General features: G+C 41.3%; 2 protein-coding genes across 2 annotated transcripts in view; both read left to right on the top strand.

Annotated features, from left to right (window-relative positions):
• kat7b (K(lysine) acetyltransferase 7b) overlaps nt 1–24,598 on the top strand; it is a 67,524-nt gene that overhangs the window by 41,869 nt on the left and 1,057 nt on the right. The window lies entirely within an intron of this gene.
• On the top strand, nt 18,789–22,022 carry dlx4b (distal-less homeobox 4b). The gene is made up of 3 exons (XM_088284540.1): nt 18,789–19,351; nt 20,226–20,419; nt 21,424–22,022. Exons 1-3 carry the CDS (start codon nt 19,024–19,026, stop codon nt 21,685–21,687), a joined length of 786 nt encoding a protein of 261 aa, XP_088140666.1. The 5' UTR covers nt 18,789–19,023; the 3' UTR covers nt 21,688–22,022.

Genomic DNA, 24,598 nt, shown 5'->3' with positions numbered 1-24,598 from the left:
GATTAGGTTTCCATCGTGCCTCAGACCTGCAACTTCCTGCAGAAATGAATCACCGGGTGAAAGAAAACAATACGTTATGCTTCTTCTCAGACCTGCTAGTTAGCTATGATGTGATGTTTCCTGAGTGTATAAATAACTTCAGGGAAGCCAATAGCACACCTGTTTCACGGCCCATTTGGGGATATATATATATATATATATATAAGACTGTCATTTTATTTTATTTATTATATTATTTGTTTGCTATGGGTTTAAAAGCTTTAAAGCTAAGGCTTTAAAATGCTCTTGAAGCAACAGATATTTGAACACAAATGGTACCTCAACACATGTAGACGGACAAAATAACAATCCTCGCGAGCATATTTTCTTGATCCTGTGCGAAAAACGATTTTTGGTTTTTGTCTGCGTGACAGTACACTGCCCCCTACTGGCCAAATCACGCAAATGAGGAGTCACCGCAATTAATTTCTCATGATGCACACACTGTTAAATTCCTTACATTTTAGTAAAAAAATTTCGGAGACAATATTTTGCGACACAAAAAGATTAGTATTTTCCCTATTAAAAAAAATAAATAAAACAAAACATACTAAGACATTTTTAGTATTTTTTGCGGAGGAGAGGCTCGTCCATTCATTTCAAGAGGATTTAAGATGCAAATGTTTTGAGGTACAAGCATTGTCATTTAACAAATTAAACGTGACTCATTATTTTGTTACTCAAATTCATCCACATGTCACGTAAAACGCTTTATCTTGAGATTCTAACGAAGGTGTGAAATCCAAATCCTGGTATTCACATTTCAACAGTAATTTGTAATTCCGTGGAAATTGGAGGGGCAACATTCTTGTAATCAATGGGGAAGAGTCTCAAAATATTTAAGATGAAATTCTTTTGCCATGTAAATATGCAATAACAGTCCAATTTTTCACCGTTTGTTTTGCACCGACATTAAATTTCTTGTTTGTAGTAAGTCGATGGTTTACAATGGTAGCATGCAGTGCACAGGTGGGTTTTGCAGCTTCAGCGTTACATTTACGTTAATGGCGCCTTGCCAATGTAAGGAGCTGGAGGCTTTTTATGACCTCGTTGCTCCTTTTTTTTTTTTTTTTTTTTTTTTTTTAAACCCTCGGGTATAACTCCATTTACACAACAGAAACAATGTCACACGCATTCGTTGAAATATTAATTTGAATGATTAATATTCCATATATGTTTAACCAATGTTTGTTTATGCAAAGACTTGAAAGCCAAGATAGGATCGAGCGCTAGTCGTGCTATTGAAGCATCTGGCAACACTTTGCAGTAATGGTTGCTAACTTTGGTTATCAGGACTGAGCTCCCTGGATTAGGCTTTTATCCCAACGCTGGAATTTCAAACTTTCTGCTTTGTGAAAGCCTTAATTGAGGAAAGAGGGTTTTTTCTTTTTTGTTGTGTTTTTTTCTTTTTTTTTTTATTTGGTCTGCTGAGGTCACACCCAGCTGTTGACGAGATGTTAATTTCTAGAGTGTCTCGGGAGCTTTTCTAATCACCTTTTGCTGTTGTTTGTCTTTTCTGCTTTTCTTCTACTGCTGCTGCGATTTTATTTGGTTGAGGTCATCCTTCAATGTGCCAGGCAGCTGTATAGTAGATTTTAGTGTCCTAGTCTTTAGTGAAAGACTTTGTTTGCCACCACTCAACTACAAAAGGGACGTGAATGCATAAATATCCATTATTTCATTCTTGACAAAAATATGTTCAATGCATTGATCAATATTGTGTTTGTGGAATATGAGTTGAGCAGTAACATTTTTTAGCCATCTTAAGGGGCGACTATTTTGTTCCTTGCTGTCAACTGAAAACGACATCCCTGCTAATGACAAATAATGTCTCCGTTTCAGAAAATGTTGAGCCATGATTGATCGTCACCTTAGTCCCGAGCAACTGTGACGTCATTTTCAGTTGACAAAATGGCCGCCCCCCTGAGATGGCTAAAACGTGTGAATTTTGCTCCTTAACTCATATTCCACAAACACACTATTTTTAGACCACTGAATGCAATTGGAACATTATAATATTCCCTTTATTAGTCCCACAATGGGGAAATTCGAGTTTCGAACCCAGGCCTCCTGGGGAGACTGGGTCCTGAACGCGGCGCCTTAGACCACTCGGCCATCCTGGCAGCCGAATTCGAGATTCAAACCCAGGCCTCCTGGGGAGACTGGGTCCTGAACACGGCGCCTTAGACCACTCGGCCATCCTGGCAGCCACGAGATTCGAACCCAGGCCTCCTGGGGAGACTGGGTCCGGAACGCGGCGCCTTAGACCACTCGGCCATCCTTATATTGCAAAGGATTTCTTTTTTGGGGGGGGGGGGGTTGACTTCCCCTTTAAAAACCTGCTTGAAACATCGGCTCAGGAAATAACTTATCTTATTTGTTTTTTTTTAAAGAGTAACATATACTGTCTCTTAACCCTTGGTAAATTAAAGTTTCCCAATCAGTGACGTGACATCTGTTGTGGGCCACCTGATGAGCACCTAAGCAGGACCAACACACCTGACGGCTCCCCCTGTGGTTCTGTCCTCATAGAAGGCTCCCAGACGGCCCAAAATCTTTTGGGCATCGCTCCAACAACAACAACAACGGCAACACAGAAGTCTCTAGAACTCTGAAAATAAATCCCAGCGCCTCACCACTCGCCTTTCAGTTTGGGATGTCTGCTGCCATTGAGGAAAAGCCCCTTCAATGAGACTGAGTTTGGTTCTTCATAATGGAAGGGCTGGTAATAGAAACCTGCTGTCTCGCTGCGAAATTGGTTTCACATTTTTGAATGATAGCCAAAGCAGTGAAAGATAAAAAGCTTGCAAGGTTGTTTCAATACAGCATGAAATTCAAGACATGAGTTCTCCTAATTCGATGTCTGGTCCTCCTCCAGAATAGTGCAATACTCCCCAACCAGGTTTGACTGCTGCACCCAATTCCTGGACTTTTTTTTTTTTTTTTTTTGTCCCCTCGGTAATCTTCCTGAGAAACCAAGGTGGGACTCTTGGTTGAAAAGGTCACTGTCCTCCAGCATTCTCGGCTTGGCAGGGGGGCAAGGGTTGGGTTGAATTGGAAGGGCAGGTAAGGAAGGGCATTGTATGTCCAGGGGGAGGTACCTCAAACGGGTTTGGCCCTTTGGCTTTTGTTGATGTTTTGTGGTCATTGTTGGTCGGGTTTAATGCAACATTCCTCCCTGGCCCAATAGTCCGTTTATACAGCAGGAAGGTAGACGCGAGTGGGGGGGGGGGGGGGGTGACCATTTAAAAGACGGGCTTTAAAATCTTATCAGAAACAATAGACGCTCACCCCTGAAGCAATTTTCGCTGTTCGGTATCTTGAGCAAAAAATCAATCATGTGACATTGAAGGAGGACGGGTTTTTCCGTTATCCTGCTCTGATTGCACGCAGCAAAAACTTTATGGCTGGCTTAGGCAGAATTATATTTTGTCTTTTTTTTTTTTTCCTCCATATTTGCTCCATTTTCAGCAAATATTTCCTGAATCTTAATGGCAGAATGTCATGAACATTTGACTAATACCTCATCTAGTTTGTCAATAACTCTAAAAGCGACTGAAAATGACAAAACTTTATTTATTTATTTTTTTTTCTGGTTCATCATGCGCCTCAGAGTCGAGCGGCATCAAAACAATGCCGTTTGCCTGAAGGGAGGCAGCCAGAGCAAATGGGGTCAAGCCGTGGTCAATTGAAGCGCCACGTAACCTCTCGTCTTTCTATTTTCCAACACTTGACGAGAGTCTCCTAAGGCAGAGCTCTTCTTAGACAGCTTTGTCGTCGTCACGGGCCCGCCTCGCTCCTCCTAGGCGCTTTTTAAAACGGATTACAGGTAAATGGGTTGTTTCCCCCTGGAGCCTGCTGTCATTGAAATATGGATGTGTTTCAAGTGTTCGCCCGTACACAGTCAGCTCAGAAGTTACATGTTTTGGTATGAGCGGGATCAATCATTCCCATGGCGTTATCGTTACCTCTTTGTCATGTGACGGTGAAGCGTGGCCAAATTCCTCGAGCCACTTGCTATTCTCCGGTTACTGCTTGCTCATCGCTTTCCCTCTGTGGCTTTGTGGAAATGAGAGATGAAGCCAAAATTTAAACTGTGGATTGATGGATTGGTTTGTGTTGATTAATTAAGGTCTGCTTGCAAAACAGCCTGCCCACTGCAAGGGACTGTAAGTATCTGCAGTTTTTATTCTCAGAAGCCAGATCTGTAATCTGCTTCCATACAGGAAAAGTTCCAAAACCTCCATGCATCAGATAAGCGTTTTTTTTTTTTTTTGTTTTTGTTGATCTGGGTCAAGCACATTTCGCTCGGAGCGTTTGGAGCGATGCCGTTGCCAGACAGAAGTTATTCAAGGCTTGCCTACAGGGAGCTGATTATGACTAATGAGTTCCAAGTTAATGTGACCAACCAGAGGCGGCAGCTGTCGGGAAAAGCGGGCCCAAACTTTATCGTGAGATCTCGTCACGGGCCAGACTGGAGGACCAACCCACAGGAAGCGCGCCACTGCCGACGCCGGTCACGTCCGACGAGATGTTGTGCGCTACTTCGACTTATAAGGAGATATGTTAAGAAAAACGTTACATCTCAGATATTTTCATTATTCTTATGATATTCAGTATTTCTGTACGTCAAACCAGATGATACAATGTAACCACCTGTTGCCTTTCCTTAATCGTCCGATTCCACACAATGGCATAAAGGCAGAGCGTCACATGTGGCGATATTTCAGCTCCAAACAGGCAAGATGTGCTTCGTGTTTGTTGTGGAAAAATGTTAAGCGTTGTGGGAACACAACAAACCTCAGGTTAAACCATAAACTATAACACCAGGCATTTACGACGATGTGGCGTCATGGAAAGCGCAGTCGTTCCTGCACCGCTGCAGGCAGGCGCTGACGGAGAAAAAGTCTTACTTCTGAGTTTAAAATAAATATATTTTTAGATATATTGAGACACAGTAGGTGCATTTGCACAAATGATCTGAATCTGTTGAACATCACTCGTTACTTTTTATAGCCACTATATGGAGTCTTCAATATGGACTTAACTGTTATTGCTTTGCACGGTTAATTGAAAAAAGAAAATGAAAACTTCAACACGTATATGTTCTGCAGGCAAGCTGACTCCAGTTTGATTTTCCCAGAAGGGAGACGCGATCCCAAAAGGTCTACTTTTGTTTTCCCCTCGACTAGGTTTATTGAAAACTGCGGCAAACAGAAATAAGTGATCAGTAATTGCTTTGTGGTTCAGGGCCCTCGAATCAATTATTTTGCCTCGCTGGCAAAAATGACAGCGGTTTATTTGAACACAAGCTCCCTTTAACTGAGTCATCAGGGTTAATTGAAACCTGGGGATTGTGACACTTAGAGGCAAGCGATAGAAAATGTTGGCGTGAAGATACCAAATTGACACCAAAAATGAACTGAACTGTGGCACAGGACAGCCGGTCAGACTAAGTGAGAGCAACAGGTGTGGAAATAATCCGTTTGCCGGGGCTCCTATTCACCCCTCACCTAAACTGCCGTACGGGCATTGTGGCTGACGAGGAGCAGAGGAACATGACAATTATAACATTACGGCTGGCTGACTGAGCAGCGTTCGCAGCTGTTGAGAAACAGAAGGGAGAGAAGGGCCAGCACGAGCGAGAGAGCGAGCGTTCCCACCGGAAAGCAATCCAGCACATACAGTCTGGAGACTGTGTTGATGTGCCTCGAGAGGGCCGGGGGGTGGTCTATGATGCCACACCAATCCTTGGGGAGCAAAGGGGTGTGACCATTTAATCCAACCGCGATTTGCTGTAGGTTGAAAATCCGCCATTTACTTTCATTGTGATTCATTAGATTCTAAATATTTTTAGGAAATCATGTTCCTTCCTAATTGAACCCCTTCAAATGTGGGGAAAAAAAAAACCTTTGAGGCTCTCTGACTTTCAGATAATTACTGCAAATAATTCAAATTGCAGCCTTCGTATCGGGGTGGATTTTCAAAAAGTCGAGGCCATCATTTGAGTTGCCCAGATCATACTATGAACGATCACGTGCTTCAATAATTTACAATATTGCATATTATGAGGATGTGCAATGTCATTTATTTCTTTTTCATAATGCAACACAACATTTAATCAAACAAATCAATTGGGAAGCTTCTGCCGTTTTAAATAAATTCAAGTCATCCCGATCCAACTCAGATGGACTCACCCCACCTGAACTTGACTCCACCCAACTCATCTTAACTCCCCATACTTCCCTCTAAGCAACCCCCCCCCCCCCCACCCCGCCTCAACTGCCGTCTGTAGCTTCAATTCCAATTCCAATCCAGTTTTGAAGTGAAGTCACTGGCTACATAAAGGCTATACTTGTCAACCAATTTATGATCAATTAATTAAAAATAATTTTGTGCCCAATGTTCAGTCCTTTTTAATGATCATCTTTTTTTTTTTTTTTTTTTGCGCTCTCCTGTGTCCACTTGCATACCTGAACTGATGCTTTAAGTAATAAAATAGGGGCCTTTGATGTGATGTCCCACCCAGAGGCTGCTTCTTCTCCCTCGGAGGAGACAATACGCCAATTCATTACCGGAGCTACCTCTTCAAAGCTCAACCACTCTGCATCGAGAAACTCTAAACTCACATCCCAGACAGTGCTCCTTTAAACACCCACTCAAACCCCCCCTGGGCGCTGAGGTGGCGGCTGGATGAGTCCACATAAGTCACGGTAGCCTGCACATATCCCCTCCTTAAAGCCTGCCGCGCCACACCTATCCCCCTCAGGTGACAGGTGGATTATTGGGCACTGGTATTTTTTTTTTTTTTGCATTCCCTTGCCCATCTTGAAACACGCCCGTTAACTGCGGGAAAGGCAGCCCTTAAGATGTGGGCGGGTTGCAGCCCTGATGTTGAGTCTTTATGTGAGATTGAACTGTATTTTAGATTCTAGTGGATAGCGTCAATTTCTCACAGCCACCCGTACAAAAACCACAACTGGACGATATATTGCATGTAATAAAGTAGTATTAAAGTAATCAAATTATATTATCATACTGGGGGTAATGTAATAGTTGACCAGTTTCAATATAGCAATTACTAATTGGTCTCAATATTAATTACCACACCACCACCATCACATGTTGGTACCAGTCATTTTAAAAAGAATTCTAACCAACTAGTAGCGCCAATTGTCTTTGTTTCATTCCTTAGGAGGGAAAAAAAGGGACTTTAGATGAGGTGTTCATTTGAGGCAATAACTAAGACCCCCTATTTGAATGATGATGTTTGCTTGTTGTAACGCGCTCAAAATTAACTTTTAAATGAACATTTTTTTCCCCCAACTTTGAATCTGATATATAGACTATAAGTAGCAAGTGTTTTAGCCTAATATTATCAAGTAAATGAAATATAGCTACATGGCATTTATTTATTCTAGTTATATTTAATGTCGCATTTGCAAAAAAAAAAAGGTTGAATTAAAAAAAAAAAAAATTTCTACAGAGCATATTACAGTGATTCAACCCAAAAGAAAAATGTAACAGGAATGTGGCAAGATTTTTATCCCTCTCAGTCAAAATTGGATTATCATTTAAACATATAAAAATGTAAAAAAATGGTCTGAACTTACTTTTGGCCTGCAGAGGATCTTGATGATGTAACTTCAGGTGGAGCGTTCCAAATTTTTCTGAATGAGATGCCAAGGACATGACTAAAGTTTGAATTTAAGTTTTTTTTTTATTTTAATAAAATAAACAAAGTGAAATTGTAAATGAAGTCATGCAAATTCTGTATAACATTTCTCAAGAATTTTAAGATAAAGTCCAGTTGTGTTGTTTTCCAATGTTTAAGGTCTACCAAACAGGTCGTCAAGATCTTTAATGCGGCTGTAATCAAGATTGAATTCATAGAGTACTTAGTCCTCTCATCAAGCGCATTCAAAGTAACTCCTTCCACTGTTTGTTTTTGCTTCGTAATCCTTTGTCACGACCTCAGGAGGCCATTGAACCACTTGAGGGGAAACAAAAGTCGCTTGACCCGTGCGGTGGAAGGTATTTATGAAGCCAAGCACTATTTGTTCACGACCCGGGTTTGAGCTTAACTCGGCACGCGTGGTTTTGTCTTGGTATTTTGATAGCGCTTTAAGAAAGTTTATTTATTTATTTTTTTTTTTTTACTATGAGGCTTTTTTTAAGATTGTAAAGCCTGAATAAACACAGCTCGCTTTGACTGAGCATCTTTTCATCTCCGGAGCCAAGTCTCATCGTTGTTATTCTTTGGGGACATGTTTGCAACTCTGCAGATTAGTTTTAAGCACGCTCACAATGACACAACAATTTAAGAAGCGCTTCCCTCAGTGGGTGGCAGAAAAATCTCTCTGACTTATTGTGTCTCTTTTTCTCTCCCAGTTTATCTTGTTCTTTGCCAAGTCTGATGTCAGTCCATAGCGCACACGTGTACAGTTTCTGTTTTGACACCCGTTCCTAATTACACACGTAAATGATTGATCACCTGGTCTCTCGATAAAGGCGGGTTGGGGGCGGTGGGGTAGCGTAGATGGAGGTCCTTGTTACAAAGATGTTTTAGTGGTCATGCCCAAGTTCAGGACATTATTTCTGCTGCCGGGCACGGTTGAAAGCGATATCAGCGCAGGCCCGTGAGGCACCTGCCATTTGGACCAAAGTTTATCCCTATTAGTGGTCTCGAGGTGCGAGCTCCACAGGTGTGATCGGACGCCTGTGGCTTTTTGTTTGGCCTAATCCCGCACAATTTAAAGCCAAGCTGGCCGCTCGCACCTTTAAGCCGACTCTTTGACACCTGAGGGGCCTGACCGCTTGAAGGCACAACGGAGCGACTTTTGTGAAATGCGATTTGGCTAATTGATTTTGGAGTGGCTAGTTCAGAGCGCCCGTGGTGGTAAACTGAAACCGCTTGTGCTTCAAATGAGCCCCTCTTTGTGAGCCGAAAGGATGCTGGATGCAAAATTCTTCTTGCTCATGCTGTCGGGGGGAAAATAAACAGAGGGACAGAAGTAGCCACCATTCACTGCTTTCACAGATGGGGTTAGAAGCTCCGTTTCCTTTCTTCGCTCGGCAACAGCTGTTGATTCATCTGCACTTTGACTCAGGTATGGAGCCAATCTGCGGGCCAGGAGGGTTTTAACCCCAATCTTCTCCTCTCCTCCGTCTCGCAGCCTGGCACACATGGGCCGAGCAGCTGCGCTTCCCATTGATGTGCCGGGCTGCCTGGATGGCTGCCTGGCTGGAGGGAGATAGATTGGAGGGGAAATGGCTTAATTGTCCTCACTCTCACTGCTGGAATGCAAATCGCCCTCCACTGCTAAGCCTCCTCGGTGAGGAAAACCCCACGCTGAGGAGCAACAAGGGTTTTTTTTTCCCCCCTCCTTCCCATTTTGTAGTTTTTCTTATTTTGGTGAAGAGGGAGACAATGACTGCTTTTTCCCACCCAACAATTCCACCCCCTCTGTAGTGCTAATGCAATTTAACGTGATTTTTTTTTTCACGGTCCTCTTTCCATTCATTTTATTTATTTATTATCATTTTTTTTTAGCAAACACAAGCAATACATTAATCTCTATTGTTTTATATGCAATATTACATATGTAGAATATCAGGAGTGGAGGGTCTGTGGATACCCCACCAACACCTCCCTTGCGTGGATGCCTGGGGCCCCTACCCCTTGGGCGCCCCCTCTTTGGCACACCCCTGCTTTATTGGTTTGCCAAAAGATTACTGAATTACATGTTCAAACTGTGCAGATTAAATTTTTTTTTTTTATTAACCAACACAGTACGTTTAAATACAGTTCAGTTCTATTTAACTTTGAAGCACAACAGAATTGAATTTATATGTTAAGGGATTATTTATCCTATACGTGTCATACATTTTAATTCAATCATTTATGCACAGTTTGTACAAATCTAAGTCAACAGTTGATGCTGTAAACTACCAAAGATTCACATGAATTCCCATGGATAGTTTCCAAAGTCAATTAAAATGTTCTGAGAGTGTCCAAAGCATTAAACTTTGGTGAAATCAATCAATATTTTATTTATTTATTTATTTTAATCGCACAAGTGAAGCTTCTGTGAAAATGAGAATGAATGGCCATCGGTACCCACTTTGTAATGCGCATTACTGCCACCTGTAGGACTGGAGTGGAACAGTATTGACCAGAGCATCTTCAAAGGAGTCATGTTAAGGATTGTTGGGTGTCGTTATACCTGGATTTCTTTTTCTCGTCATGCAAAAATCACCTTTTCATAGCCCAGTAGGCTTCACCAGTCATCATTGGGAGGTCAAGCAGATAGACAGGTGAGGGGTCGTGACTCGTGCAGAAAAGGTTGGAGATGAAAGAGTTAAATGCCAAGGCCTATGTATCCTGTCTGACTTTGATCTTTGCCTCAGGTAGCTCCTTCCCGGCCATCAATCTTGGCCCCGAGCTGACGGGAGGCTGCGCCTTTCTCAGAACGGGCTTGCTCAGACTCAGACCGTGATGCGTCAGCATACACGCGAAGCTACATGTGTAAGAAGTGTTCTTCAATAAATTTCACTTCGGTCGCATTGTTTTGGTGATTGTCAGCTCAGTGTTGAAGCTTTTAAAGAAAATAGGCTCGAGTGCAGGGAGGGGTGGTGTGTTTTGTTGCGGTTCTGGAGTGACGTAGATATCAGGCGAGCTTTGATGTTTGTTGGCCGGCTTCAGACAAACGCTGACAGGCTGATGATGCAGCAGCCCAGGCGGCTATTTTGACTTCTGTCCCATCCTGGCCTCGTTCCTCTTGCCCTCAAGTCACAAACGCTGTTATAGGACATGCTTAAACACTTGAAGCGCTCCAGCAAAAAGCGCATGACGAAGATGGGGGTCAAGAGAGCAAACCTAAAATGGCGGCCATCTTGGTGAATCGTACCTTACCTACTATGACTTGTTGTGTCATCCTTGAATTGGGACATGTTGGATGTACAAGTGTACTGAAAGTGAATTATGCTAGGAGTAGTTATTGGGCATTTCTTTAATTATTCCTTTTATTTATCGGCTGCTTTAAAATGTCTTGCAAAAAATCTTAGATGAAGAAAAGTAGTGAAATGACACATAACCCCAAGTGTAATATCTGATCGCCGCCCTACTCTCTGAAAGTTATTCTATTGTCATTTGATCATCCGTGAAGTTGAGTCTGGCTGCTGCAGAGCCTTTGTGTCAGATTGTACGTTACAACGGAACTTAACACTTGAAAGAACCAAGGCTTCTTGTCTGCAGCTGAACTTGATCCCCTCAACTTGTTCTCATCGAAGAGGGAAAGACAAGAGATGTGACTTCATCTCGATGTTGACACTATGATGACATCTGGCAGCCTTTTTTCTATCAAGGGCCATATTTTTTTAAGTTCTCCAAGGGCCATACAACATTTACTGTATGAAAGAAGATGATGCATTGATTGAACAAGTCTTTATTTTACAAAAGTTATTTTTGCTTTATATGAGGCTGTAACAACTCTTTAACTTGACATATCACTCTACTTGGTGCCTTCCTGTTAATTTGCCGTACATAAACGGTTTATGGTTGTCTAATATTACTGCGTGGGTTACCCCACAGATTTCATCGGTGTGTGAACAAGTATGCAAAAAAGTCACAATTTCAAATACGCAGCTCCTTAACACAGCTCAGCAATCATAAAAATAATAAATCAATAACACAAAACATCAACATCGGAATGACAGAGCGTGCCAAAGTGACCAGTGAAAGTCTCGTATTTCATGGCGACACTATTCATGGATGCATTATCGTCAGAACTATTTGTGTTGGCTGAGCTGAATAACATAAAAACAAACAAATCCTAATTTGCTTGATCACTGTTAACTAAAACATGTCGCTTGTAGCTTGGCTTGGCCTTCACATCATATTGCTTAAGTACGCGCATTTGCGTTACACCTTTTGCATGGCCAACCGGATCAAATGCCCTCGAGCTGTATATTATCACCCACCGTTTGTAGTGTCCTAACCTTTGCTCTATGTTGAGCCAAAACATCAGTGAAGTGAATTTTTAGATTTGAGAGTGCTCTCCCCACTTGTTTTGACATTTCCCAACTCCCTTTTAACGGGGAAACGTTGGTTTACTCATAACCGCCACTTGTCCAGAAGGCCAGACAGATGCCCCCTTCCTCCTCCACTTGTCATTCTCGTCACCTCTGGCATTTCAAACTGACGCTTATCTCGCACATTGTTGGCAGCCTGACCACAAAGGTGGTCACATTACCCGGGGGGGGGGGGGCTGGTAACTTCAGAAGGATAATCCTTGGACCTGGTAAACCGGTCCTTTGGCGGGACATATAGTCGTGTTTCATTGTTTCTGCGGTTGTATGTGTGAGTCCCCCGGGGTAAATGATTGTCCGCTTGCTTCGCTATTTCCACCTCCATCTGTCAGCTTATTAAAATAAATGTCCCAGCCCGAGAATGTCTTCCCATTTTACATGTAAAAACATTGGCGGCTTGTTGAATGTGTTATCGATTATTATTTGATGATTTCAAGGCACTATTAATTAATTTCATTATTTTGAGTCTAAGGAGATTGTATGTAAAATCTTTTTTACATGGGCGCTGTATCCAAATTTCAGTTAAATTAATTTCAATTGTTTTTATCTCGGAGTCCTTTAGGTTAAAAAAAATGTTCATGCTCATGGTAATAAGAATGTAAAATTGGTTTTAGATGAGTACACTTGTACTGAAAAGTGTTTGTAATATTTTGATAAAGGGAGCATTTTGTTTGTTAAAGCTGAATTAGGGGTTTATAGAATTTTATAGAATAGATTGCGCAAGTTCCAAAGGCATTTTCCTGACTAAGACACTATGATTTTTTTTTTCTGAAGTGATGCCAGACTAATCATTATTGACATTTTTTTTTTTTAAAAATCCAAAACACATTTTTTTTCTCCTCCGTAATGAACCCACCAGTATCGTGTCTCGTGAAACCATGGCAGGCCTCACAGCAGGCAGGATTCCAGGTCACAGTTCTGCTCACTTCTCCCCTCCCCCTCCTTGTGAGCGATGCGTGCCAGCTTTTGTTTTTTACCCACCTCCCCTGGCACTGAGGTTAAGATTTACAATGGAAAAACATAGTCTATATATTCCCCCCGCCATGTTGAGCTGGTGAATCTGGAATGTGTGCTTTGGCAAGATTCTATGAGGAGCGTGAAAAAAACAAAAAAACAGAGCAGTAAACACCCAATATGGACCCAGACTGGCTTCTCTGTTCCAGATGTGCAGCATGCATGCATGAGGCGGTGCTATTAGTGCAGCTACACTCCAGCTAGCACAGTAACACAAAACACTACCACTACTGTCCATCAGCTGGGCCTTGGACACTGGATAGTAATTGTGCCAGCTCCCTGTAGCGAGAAATGGCACCATGTGCACTCGCAAGCATTCATCCAAAGTGGAAGCAATGCAATTTCTCTAATTGTCGCTATTTAAAGCACACGTGACCATGTGACACTACTATGCTCATTATTGCACAAGCTTATTTACTTATTGTGCCTAATTGATTCCAGAAGTCTGCTATTCAACTAATCAATTAAAAGTTGACACCGGGTGATGATGCTGTCTGGCAGCCATTATGTAAATGAGTCATTTAAAACACCGGCTTAACATGAGCTTCAGTTTATAATAGTGGTTTGATGTTGAAGGGAATCACTTCAAACCAATAAATCTAAATCGGGTGCCAAAAAGGAGTAATCAAAGATATTGCATAACGTTGCTTTTAATTCCCTCAAATTTCTGCCACAACATATAACACATAATTGAACTTTGCTGAGCTAAACACATTAGTCACCTTGTATGTTTGTTTGTTTTTTTTGTTTGAGGTTTGAAATACAACCAAAACAAAAGAGAAAAGTTTTTAATGTTTTGTTAATTAGAGAGTGAATGACATTAGGGAGTCAAACATGGACCCGTTGGGAACAAATGAGCTGCTTCCATGAGCAAATTTAACCATTATTGCTATTTTATTTTTATTTGATTATGTATTTCAAAAAGCAACAGCGCACACATTCCCCCCCCCCCAATGTTAGTCAAATAATTCCTTCAAATCTAAATTCTGCTTAACCTCATTAAAAAAAATAAATAAAATGTTTTCAAACATTTCATCTCAGGTTCACATGAGATCATGTGACACGCCCAAACCCTGCTTACGCACGTCGGAGCAGCGCAGAGGCACACTTGAGCAATGACAAACTGCCGCTGCACATATTAGTGTTCCTTTATGACGGGCGCCTGGAGGAAAGATTTGGTCAATCATCCTCCGCCACCTCCTCCTCCTCCTCCTCCTCCTTCTCCCGCTCTTTCCCGAGGCATAAAACAGTCAAGAGAAAAGCACGAATCCTATTGTTTGCCTTGGCTTTGTTGATGCACAAAGACAGAAACAACACTTTGCACCACAGAGGATGTTTTAATAGTGTAATCCAAACACCGAAATGCAGATGCTTGTCAAGCAAGGCGAGATATCGTCGTGGAAACGGGGCTCATGTGTGCGCAATAGGACCACGATTGGATACGCGCTCGCAAATCAAATGCGTGACTGTTGACCCCGAGACTCTTATTCTGTTGCATGCATCACCTTTTGCAATAAAGCAACTTTAAAGTAAAATTCAACTTGGCCAACCCGTTGAACCTGTACGTCTTTATCCGCGGATGCAAAACGATGAATGCCAAAGCTTTGCTTCGTTGTCAGGCTGACGACCTGCTGTCCTTGCAGGTGAATTTCCTTTTGGGGAATTGCGTTTTGGTGTAGCGCCAGTCAACAACAGCTGGATAAGGACCCATGTCGTGGTCATCTGTCTCGTTCTTGGGATGTATCTTGGTCTTCTCTCCCGAACTTTGATGCTGGATAATGCGTGTCCTCTTTAATATATATTAAAAAAAAAATAAATAGGATCCTGACGCAAGGTTGAAACATTCACAAGTGCGTAGCGTTGAGGGGCACATTTTTTTAAAACTGTATCTATGCTGATGTCAGTATCAGATCTTCCTAAAGAGAGAGACCAATAAAGTAAAATCATATAAAAGGACAATTTATGACCTGTGTGTATGTGCGTGTTGTCCCAAAAGTCGCTATACATTTTTTTTTTTCCCCCCAGATATCATTCAGACCGACATGAGTCCGTCGCCATTTAGCAGCTTTGAAATTTACATAAACATTCAATCATTCCCACACACGGCTCGCCAATTGACATGGGAGAAGAGTTGGGTTGATGATCATTATAATCTTGCACTTGAAACCATTGAAGCTTCGTCCTATTTCCAGTCAAGTACCGAGTCTCAAATTTTTCATTTTTTGTCAGATAATCACGTTATCAAAACAGTGACTGGCGTCGACATAAAGTCCATCTCTGGTATTTAGTCTTGCCTGAATCTTACAGAATCATTTGAGGATACACAGTAAAAATGTCAATATATGTTCAACAATAACAACAATAACTCAACAATAAAAAAATCTTTCTACTCATTCCTCTTAACTGGGCTTACTTCAAATGGTTTTCTTCGGGTTTGGCAAAGCACTTCCCCCAATCGTCACCTTGGTGGATCCCTTGGAAACTGTCTTCTGGACTTCATTATTGTACTTGCAGTAGCACTTAAGTAGAACATTTCTTGGCTGTTATTTCGGGTAATGTGCGTGTGGAACAAGTCATGGGCAGTCCAGGCGTGAGTGCACTTTTGGAACGTTCTATATTGGAGACCATTGTTCTTGTCCATTGTTGTGGTTGATTTCCAGTTCTCGTTCAGACTGATGCATTCAAAGCGCCATTTTTTTCCTTTGATTTTGGAGTGTTGCTATTTTCAGTTTCATGTTTCACACACCTCTCAACAAAGTAATTTGTGTCCACCTTCACCTCGAAAGCCCCGTGCTGAAATGGGTCCACGTGGGTCTCCTGTTCACGATGAGCCGAACCTGTGATCATACATGCCGGCATACCATCGCGAACCCACGGCCTCCCAATAAGCGTGAGCGTGCCCCGGCTGCTTTCGGGCCCCCAACAGAGGATGACGTGCCAGCTTGGAAGATCAGAGCTGCTGCAGTGGCGCGGGAATGTGCTCTTTGGTTTTAGGCACAAAGAATGTTGTCAGTCTGCGTCACGACAAACTTGACTGGTGTGTGTTGGTGTGTGCACTGAGACCACACACACACACCTGTGTGGAACACGCCTCGACGCAGGCCTAGTGTGTGGCGTGTCGGAGACGCCACCGAGTCTGGGCTGCATTGGGGAGCGCTGATGTTTTGAAAATGTTTGTATTAAGAGAGACATGGCGTGGACCCATCCCTTTGCCCCATGACTGCAGGGCTCGCCTTTGTTCTTGGCTCGTTGTACAGACGTAATTACAAGCCTGGCAGGGCCTCCCGTCCTCCTTGTGCGTGTCTATGAGTGCATGCGTGTGCATACACACCTGAGATCTCATGCAATGTGTTGTCTTCTCTGCTCGTCTCTTCAATGTCGGAGACTAAAAACTGTCTCCGCGAGTCTTGCAAATGATTTTAACCTCTTTGGACTTTTTATTTTAGCAACAATTTTGTCTCTCCTTGCTTTGCTCTGCTTCTTTATAGGAGACTAAAAGCCCTCTTCACTCGTTCTATAATTTTTTTTTTTTAAACCACTTCGCTGAAGTGTTTTTCTGGAAAAAAGTAAAAATAATTGTTCTGTTTTACCTTCTTCCTTTAGAAGTTGAAGTCACTCACAAAAGGTCATGCACCCCCAAAACACTAGGTTCTTGTTTTGACCGGCATCATCCTGCCAAGAAAATTGCTTTGATGTTAAAACCAGAACAATATGAACCCACACCTCTTTTTTTTAATTGTCACTAAGGCAATGCGTCACATGCCTGTGACCAACTATTACCATGCAAATTCATAAAATGAGGTTGCAATGTAGCTTTGTTGTCATGCCCCTAGAGAGTCGTCAAAATATAATTTATACCCTTTTGATCTGTTTTCTTCTTGTTTGTAAATAAAGAGTTCACAATCTTTAATATTTCACCATTTTTTTATAGTATTACATTGTGCCACATCAAATCCAAGATCTTGCCGCAATCTGAGAAATCAAAAATAATTCTCATCATTCTCTACTTCAAAGCAACTTGTCAGAATTCTCAAATATGTTGACACACGCGCCACCTTATCAGTCGTATCTACAATCTTGACATCAGTTTGTACATACATCGACTCACCTCAATTTTTGAGACGTGCATAATCCGTGGAGATCCGCAACAAGCTAATTCTGCCTTAATACTCATTAATACTTAATTTTATTAGTATTAATACCTTAATACTACCATATATATATATATATATATATATATATAGTGACGGAATATTTCAATGTTCACACTCAATATCTGAAGGCTTGACAATTTCTAGTTCAGAATGAAATTGCCCCATCATAATAATAATTTGTGGCTTTGTTCTGGCGGACTCTTTTGGCTGAGTGAGGCTCGGGAAGCAGTCCAGCCCCCAGCAGGCCGGCAGGCCTTCACGATGGCTGTTTAGTAGGAGCTGACCAAAATGATGGGTTTGAGCAGCGCAGCAGCATCACGCTCAAGCCACCAAAAGCTCTTTCGAATGACACCATATCTGACTGTAGACAATATGTATGTGCGAACACATGATGGCTCTATTTTGAGCAACAAAAGCACATTTTTTATATGTCAGCATTTTTTTTCCACTTGTGCATTTTTGTCTAGGTTTCGTGAGAAAGCATGACTCTTTAAGACTTAGGTTTTTCATTTTTCACTCATTCTGTTTGTGTGTGTCCACGTGCGTTTTTTTTAACATTTATTTTTTTTTTTTTTGCTGAAGCTGCACCACTTTCTCACCCTCTTTTACCACATCCGCGTTTCCACTTTTCTCAAAACTGTTTATTTTATTTGTCATTTAGTCACAGCATTGGAGGGCTGATTTGTTATTATTCTCTCACGTTCGTCTTTTTCCACGCTCCCTGAAATGTTTAGAATAGTATAATTCATTAAAACACGTATGGACACGAATGCATTTTAATTAAATTAATGTATGACCGTAAGATGCAAATAAGAACGTTTTGCCATTTGAAATGCTGCCTAAGCATAACGTGGATTGGGGAAATAACTGTGAATTGAGCTGCCGTGGATACAAAATTAAGACTAGAAACATTATCAGAATTTGTGGAATTTAAATTGTTGTAAAAGCAAGACGGGTGTAATTTGCTTTAAAATACGGTAGTTTTAATTTAGATTAGAAATTCTAAAAAAAAATAATAATAAAAAACAATCAATTACTACGTTTTGCAAAAATACAAATAATTAGTCCAATATAATGCTTGTTTCTCATTCGATTTAATTTGTATTTTTTGCAGTAGTTTCGATATAACTCTTGCCTCGTGGTGAATTCTAGATTTCGTTTTTTTTTTTTCCTCTGGCTTAAAATGCCCGTGGTTAGAAATATACTCTTCAGATATTTTCAAGCAATTTCCTCTGCAGAAATTCTATTAAAGAAATTTGAAGAAATCTCTTAATGCTATTCGTTATGCGCCCGAGGCGTTATTCGGACGTTATTGAGGACTCGAGGACGGCTTCTGTCATTGAGCACGTGACACGCAGATGAACATGATCGAATGTGTTGCTATTATATTGGAGGAGGTCCTTGATGCGAGCGTGCCAGTGCAGCGCTGCATCTTAGCGCATGTTAATGAGGTTCCAGCAGCTCCAGTGACAGTTTGCGGCTGAAGGCCAATCAGAAGGAGAGAGAGAGAGCTTGCAAGACACAAGACAAGCAGTGTGTTAAAGCTCTGCACGCAGGAGGTGTTTGGCGAGCATAATCAGCTTTTTACTTTTATTGGATTTTTTTATTTTTCGAGGGGGCTGTGGACGCGCGCACTTGGATCTTCTCGCTATTTCCGTGTGGATTGTGTGCAGGTTCCCCTCCTCAGAACTCATGAAACCGTTTTCTCCCCTGTGCGGACGCTCTAATGATGTCTATGGCTCTCATGCCTGACACTCTCAATGGCCCCGACCCGTCCAAATCAGCCTTTCTCGAGTTTGGACACGCACACCCGGCTCACCAGCAGCGCTCCCCGGGGCTCCCTCACATTTACCCCGTGCACGGCTTCCACGCTGCCGGCCATTCGCAGCACGACGGCTCCTTACCGGCCAGCGCGTCTTATGGCCGCTCTTTGGGCTACGCCTACCCCGGCGCCTCGAATCCTCACTCCCAGTCTGCTTACATGCCCTACCAGCACAACAACAGCAGCTCCAGCAGCAGCAGTTTGAGCCTGCACGGACGATTAGAGCACGCAGGTATGCACTCGGAAAAAAACGCCTTCATTCTTGGACGCAAGGATTAAGCATGTTGCACTCATTTAAATCAGAGCAAATTGTCACTAGATGGCTATATAGGGAGGTGGGTAGGTAGATAGCTAGTTATGTAAATGGATATAGGTCGATAGATAAATTCTAGAATAAATAAGTTGCACATATTACCAACATTCGATTCTTTGGCTTGTACATATGTGTATATTAGGCAACTGCTTTTGATTTCGATTTGGCGCCCACTCTTAGTTTAGATCGAACCAATCATACAGTACCAAATGGTTGTTTAGTTGCGGGTTTAAAGTACTCGATGGTGCTTGAATCATATAAAACTAGCAGCTATCTAAAGAACCAGTAATGAAACCATGTAGCCTGCAATGCTGCCATATCGTACCAGGAGTGAAGCACACCTTTCTGTTTTTAGAGTACATTTGATTTTTTTTTTATGTTTTTATATCCATTGAAATGAAAAGATTTGGTTAGAATACAAGAAAATTTTAAGTCAATCTGCTAAATATATCAAAACATGAAGCTCTTTATCTTATTCAGTGGGCCACAAAAAAAGACGATGTGGGCCAAATCTTGCCCCTGCGCCTTCTGTTTGACACCAGTGTTTTACAGCAAAGGGATGTGGCCAACTTTTTTTTATAGTAATTCTCGGTAAACACAATAGCATAAAAAAATCCATTTTATTATTAATAACGTAGGCAAATGTATTCTCAAATATAGACAGATAAATGTAAATAACTGTGCATTCATTAGCAAGCGTGTCACTATAATGCCTCAAACTTGCATCACTTTTCCTCTTTGCACAATATCCTTCAAAAGGGTCTCATTTCATCTTGAACTGATTTATTCCCAGATCACGACAAATCCCCCGCGCTGGAAAGCCGGGACGTGCGTTTAAATGGCAAAGGGAAGAAGATCCGGAAGCCCCGCACGATCTACTCCAGTCTGCAGCTGCAGGCTTTGCACCAGCGCTTCCAGCAAACCCAGTACCTGGCTCTGCCCGAGCGTGCAGACCTGGCGGCCAAACTGGGACTGACACAGACTCAGGTGGACGCCCCAAACTGTCACTTTTAGGCAAATTAGAGATATGCTTAAATTAATGTGGGTCAAAGCAGGAAAAAATAAATAAAAAAATGTATCCCTGCCAAAAATACCGACTTGTTGCGGGTTAAAATGATCAGGGATCATTCCAGACACGTGAAGAGATTGTACGTGGGAAGAAAAAATATATTTAAATAAATAATAATCCATTAATATAATTGTGATTTGTAACCGAATTTCATAACACCTGACTTGTTACTCCGCTAATTACGCTGTTTGATTAAAGCACCCTAACCAGTTAAGAACAAACACACAAACTGTTAACACGATAGATCCGATATGGTGTGATAATTGAACGCTGTTTAGTTACATGTCGCTACCTGAAATTGGTTTTGGGTGAAATGAGCATTACGTTTGATTACGTGTGAGAATGTCAAGGCAATAAATCTCATGACGCAGTTTTTTCCCCTCTAGAAAAATCACTCCCGCTGGTGATTATAGGCCTGCAAAGTGTAATGAGAAAATAATAATGATCATTTTGAATAATGGTAATTTAATGACGGTGTTGACGCCAAAAGAGAGCTGGTTCTAATATTTTGACTTTTATCTTTAATACTCTACACACTGCAGTGCACCTAATTAAAAATACAACATCGTTAAATGACAAATTTTCTAACAGTGCCAATAAAAATGATTACAGCATTATTAGTTTGTGAATATTTTTAAAATGTCATTTTAATGTATTATCTTGGCTTCTATTGTAACGGTGTCGTGCAACGTTACACAACCAAGCGATATTTAAAATTTTAAAAATCTCGCTCGCCACATTATAATGTCCCAAAAAAGTTTTGGTGCAAAGAGCATTTTTTTTTTGCCCTGTCACTATACGTCGCTGACTTGGATTGATGAACAATAATAACAGCACATATTCACCAATCACATCGAATTTAATATTTTGATCTACAATTGATTGCACAATAATATGCATCGTTTCCCTCCCACCCATGCAGGTGAAAATCTGGTTTCAGAACAAACGCTCCAAGTACAAAAAAATCATGAAGCACGGCAGCGGACCGGAAGGCGAGCATCTGAGCAGCACCAGCTCGGCCTCTCCGTGCTCGCCTCACGGCATGCCGCAACTTTGGGACGTGTCCATGCAGGCCAATAAAGCAGGTGGCCCGATGTACCCCAACAACTACATGAACAATTTGGGCCACTGGTACCCCGGCCAACATTCTCACCAGGACGGCATGTCCAGGCATCCGATGATGTGAGTGGATCGTTTACTGCGAACGCCACAACATGAATTAATTCAGCAAGTGGCGCGTTTCTGGCTGGATTACGCGCTAATTACGCGCATCATTGACGGGACATTAAAAAGACACTGAAGAGGACCTTTTAGTGTGTGCAATGTCTGGATGAATGCGTTTTGAACACGACGTGTGCATGTGTGTGAACAGAGACGTTTTATTTTTCATTGAACACATTGTCTGAGTATTAAGCGAACAGATGTTGGATGAGCCTTGTTGTGACTTTGGAATTATTGCGGAGATGGCTCATTTAAATGCGCAAAATGGCCCACCAGCGTCTACAGCAAGCGGACATTCGAACGGAACCGAACAAATTCGTGTGAGCTACAAATAAAACACTGTCTGGTTTGAAATGAACACATAAAGATTGGTTAATTGCTGCTATGACTTTGTGATGAATATCGTTTTTTTGTTTTTGTTTTTTTTTTATTCCTTTTACGAACAAAATATTTCATGCTTATATTATATATATATATATACACACAAGTAAAAAAATATATGTATATATATATATATATATACAAGTAAAAATATATATATGTATATATACAAGTAAAAATATATATATGTATATATACAAGTAAAAAAAACATATATATATATACCTTATGCCATTACTAACTTAGTTTGTTCATGTCTACATCATAGTGCCGCCATTTTGGTGTAAAACCGTTCTTTTGCATAACGAGTTTAACATTTTCCATCAATTGCTTTTCAAATGGGATCAGATCTAAATTTCTTCCCTGTTAAAATCATAGATAATGCAAAATTGTTATACTCAAATGATGGATGTTTAGCTCAAATAATTTGCTATAATGTGTGTAATTTTATGTTCATTACAAATAGCTTGACCCAGTCACTTCAAAAGTTATATCTCAGCATTGTTTTTTTTTACATTTGTCACTATGCCTTCTGGCTACTGGGAACATTAATATACAAAAATAATCATTACCAATACTGTAATTCTCAAGTGTGGACACTTGTTGCCGAAACTAACATCATCAATGCTCTGTTGCTATTTAAAAATAGAGAACCTGACCCCTCCATTTTACTGAATTTCAACCCAAATTTCTTCAAGGATCCCCTCACCTTGTTTGGTGCTCCATTTGTCTTACTTGAGTCAAGTCTGCAGCGGAAGCACTGAAGAAGTCACTTTGGACTCCCCAAAACTCAACTCTTTTATAGTCCTCGTTGTATATGCAATATGCAAGGCCTTTCCTCATAGATGATGATTACGCGCCTTGTTGAGCATTGTGACTGGACGTCTGGGAAAATTATAGGCAATTTCACATCTCCAGATTAGAATAATGGCTTGTATAGTTGAACAGATGAATCTTTCAAAGCAATTATCACGCAGGCAGAGTGACGGGGACAGTGAAAAGGCTTTGTGCAGATTCGGTTCGCTTTTGATTGTGCAATCGCAATAAGAGGCCAAATATCATAAAGAATCCAAGCAGGCCTCTGGGGTGATTATCATCATTAACTGCAGTGATGTGACAGCATGTGAGCGTTTGAGTGAGCAATTTGGTTTCCTCTCTGGAGCGAGTCTTGACTTCACTTCCACGGGACACGACGCGGCGTTCTGCCGGGATTCAAAGGCGGAATCAAGTTTGGCAGGCGTCAGGCTCGCGAGCGGAGGACACACAAACACACCATTGTGTTTACATCCCTGCAGATGACATTATGTTGACTTATACTCGCTCTCTGGAGACTTCCTCCAAACCATAATCACTACGTTGCATCTCCAACTCAAGTCCTCACCCTCAAATGTAATGATTTATGTGATGGAGATTGCTCTTTGTTCCCGGAAGGGTTGGATTGGAGTCACTATGATGTGGGTCAACGCGCTGTATTCTTATGAGTAATTCATATGATATCCAACAAAACGATAAGTATAGCTTACAAGCATTCAAAACATCCAAAACAGTGAGTGTTGCTGTAACAAGACACGCCAAAAGCGACCGTTTCCCGCAATATTGCATTGAAATCTATATTTTTTCTTGTCATTTATGCTGAGCTTCCACAAGGTTATGACCACGTGCTCAGGCTGCACTCCCAAACGCGAGATTTACAATTTTTATTTATCAGAATGGTTTGCCGTTATTATAGCTGTCATCATGCGACGATTATTGTTGTTGACGCGGCTGTTGTTGTGCCAATTGTTCTCTAGTCTCGATATGCACTCTGTCCATCTTCTGTCTTAACCATCTTTTCGAACCACACGGTCGCTCTACAGTTTGGTTCAAGAATCGCTAGGTTCTTGCTCATGCGGATTAGGGTTGGTTTTCCTTCCGTCCATTGATCGGTATGTATATGAACGTGGGTAAATATTTGTGTATGTATGAGTACATACATAAATATCTATATATACTTATGTGGATATGTATATCAGTGTTGCGATCAGATTAGAATTTCAGATGGCAATCGCATTTTTCCATTTTAGAACTGCTCAATTTTTTTTAATAAACTGATTCCTCATTTGATGGAAAAAAACAAACATTCTATGCAAATGTCTATGACTTTATTATACAAAAACAGGACATTATTTCATATTGACATTGTAAATGCACAAACATATGATTGAGTTATTGGTTTGGTCTATAACATGTCAGAAAATAGGGAAAATGTTGATTCATGTCTGTCTGGTTTGGCGTGCGTCCGTGCAGTGTTCAGGAAAGGGGCGGGGCATGCTACACTGCACAAAAGCTGTTCTCTACTTGGCTGCAACCTCCAAAATTTGAGCTACAGCTGATTTCAATTTTGTGATAGGCAATGAAAGACAGATGGACATATGCCGATATCGTACATCTCTACGGATATCGTCGGATCACGATCGTGTCAGATCCATTGGAGCTCCACTAATGTGTGTGTGTGG

Source organism: Idiotropiscis lumnitzeri, chromosome 20, assembly GCF_059441095.1.
Source record: "Idiotropiscis lumnitzeri isolate Australia: NSW breed Sydney's pygmy pipehorse chromosome 20, RoL_Ilum_1.0, whole genome shotgun sequence".
Lineage (NCBI taxonomy): Eukaryota > Metazoa > Chordata > Actinopteri > Syngnathiformes > Syngnathidae > Idiotropiscis > Idiotropiscis lumnitzeri.
Note: the sequence above shows the minus strand (reverse complement) of the source record. Positions and strands in the feature narration are given on the sequence as shown.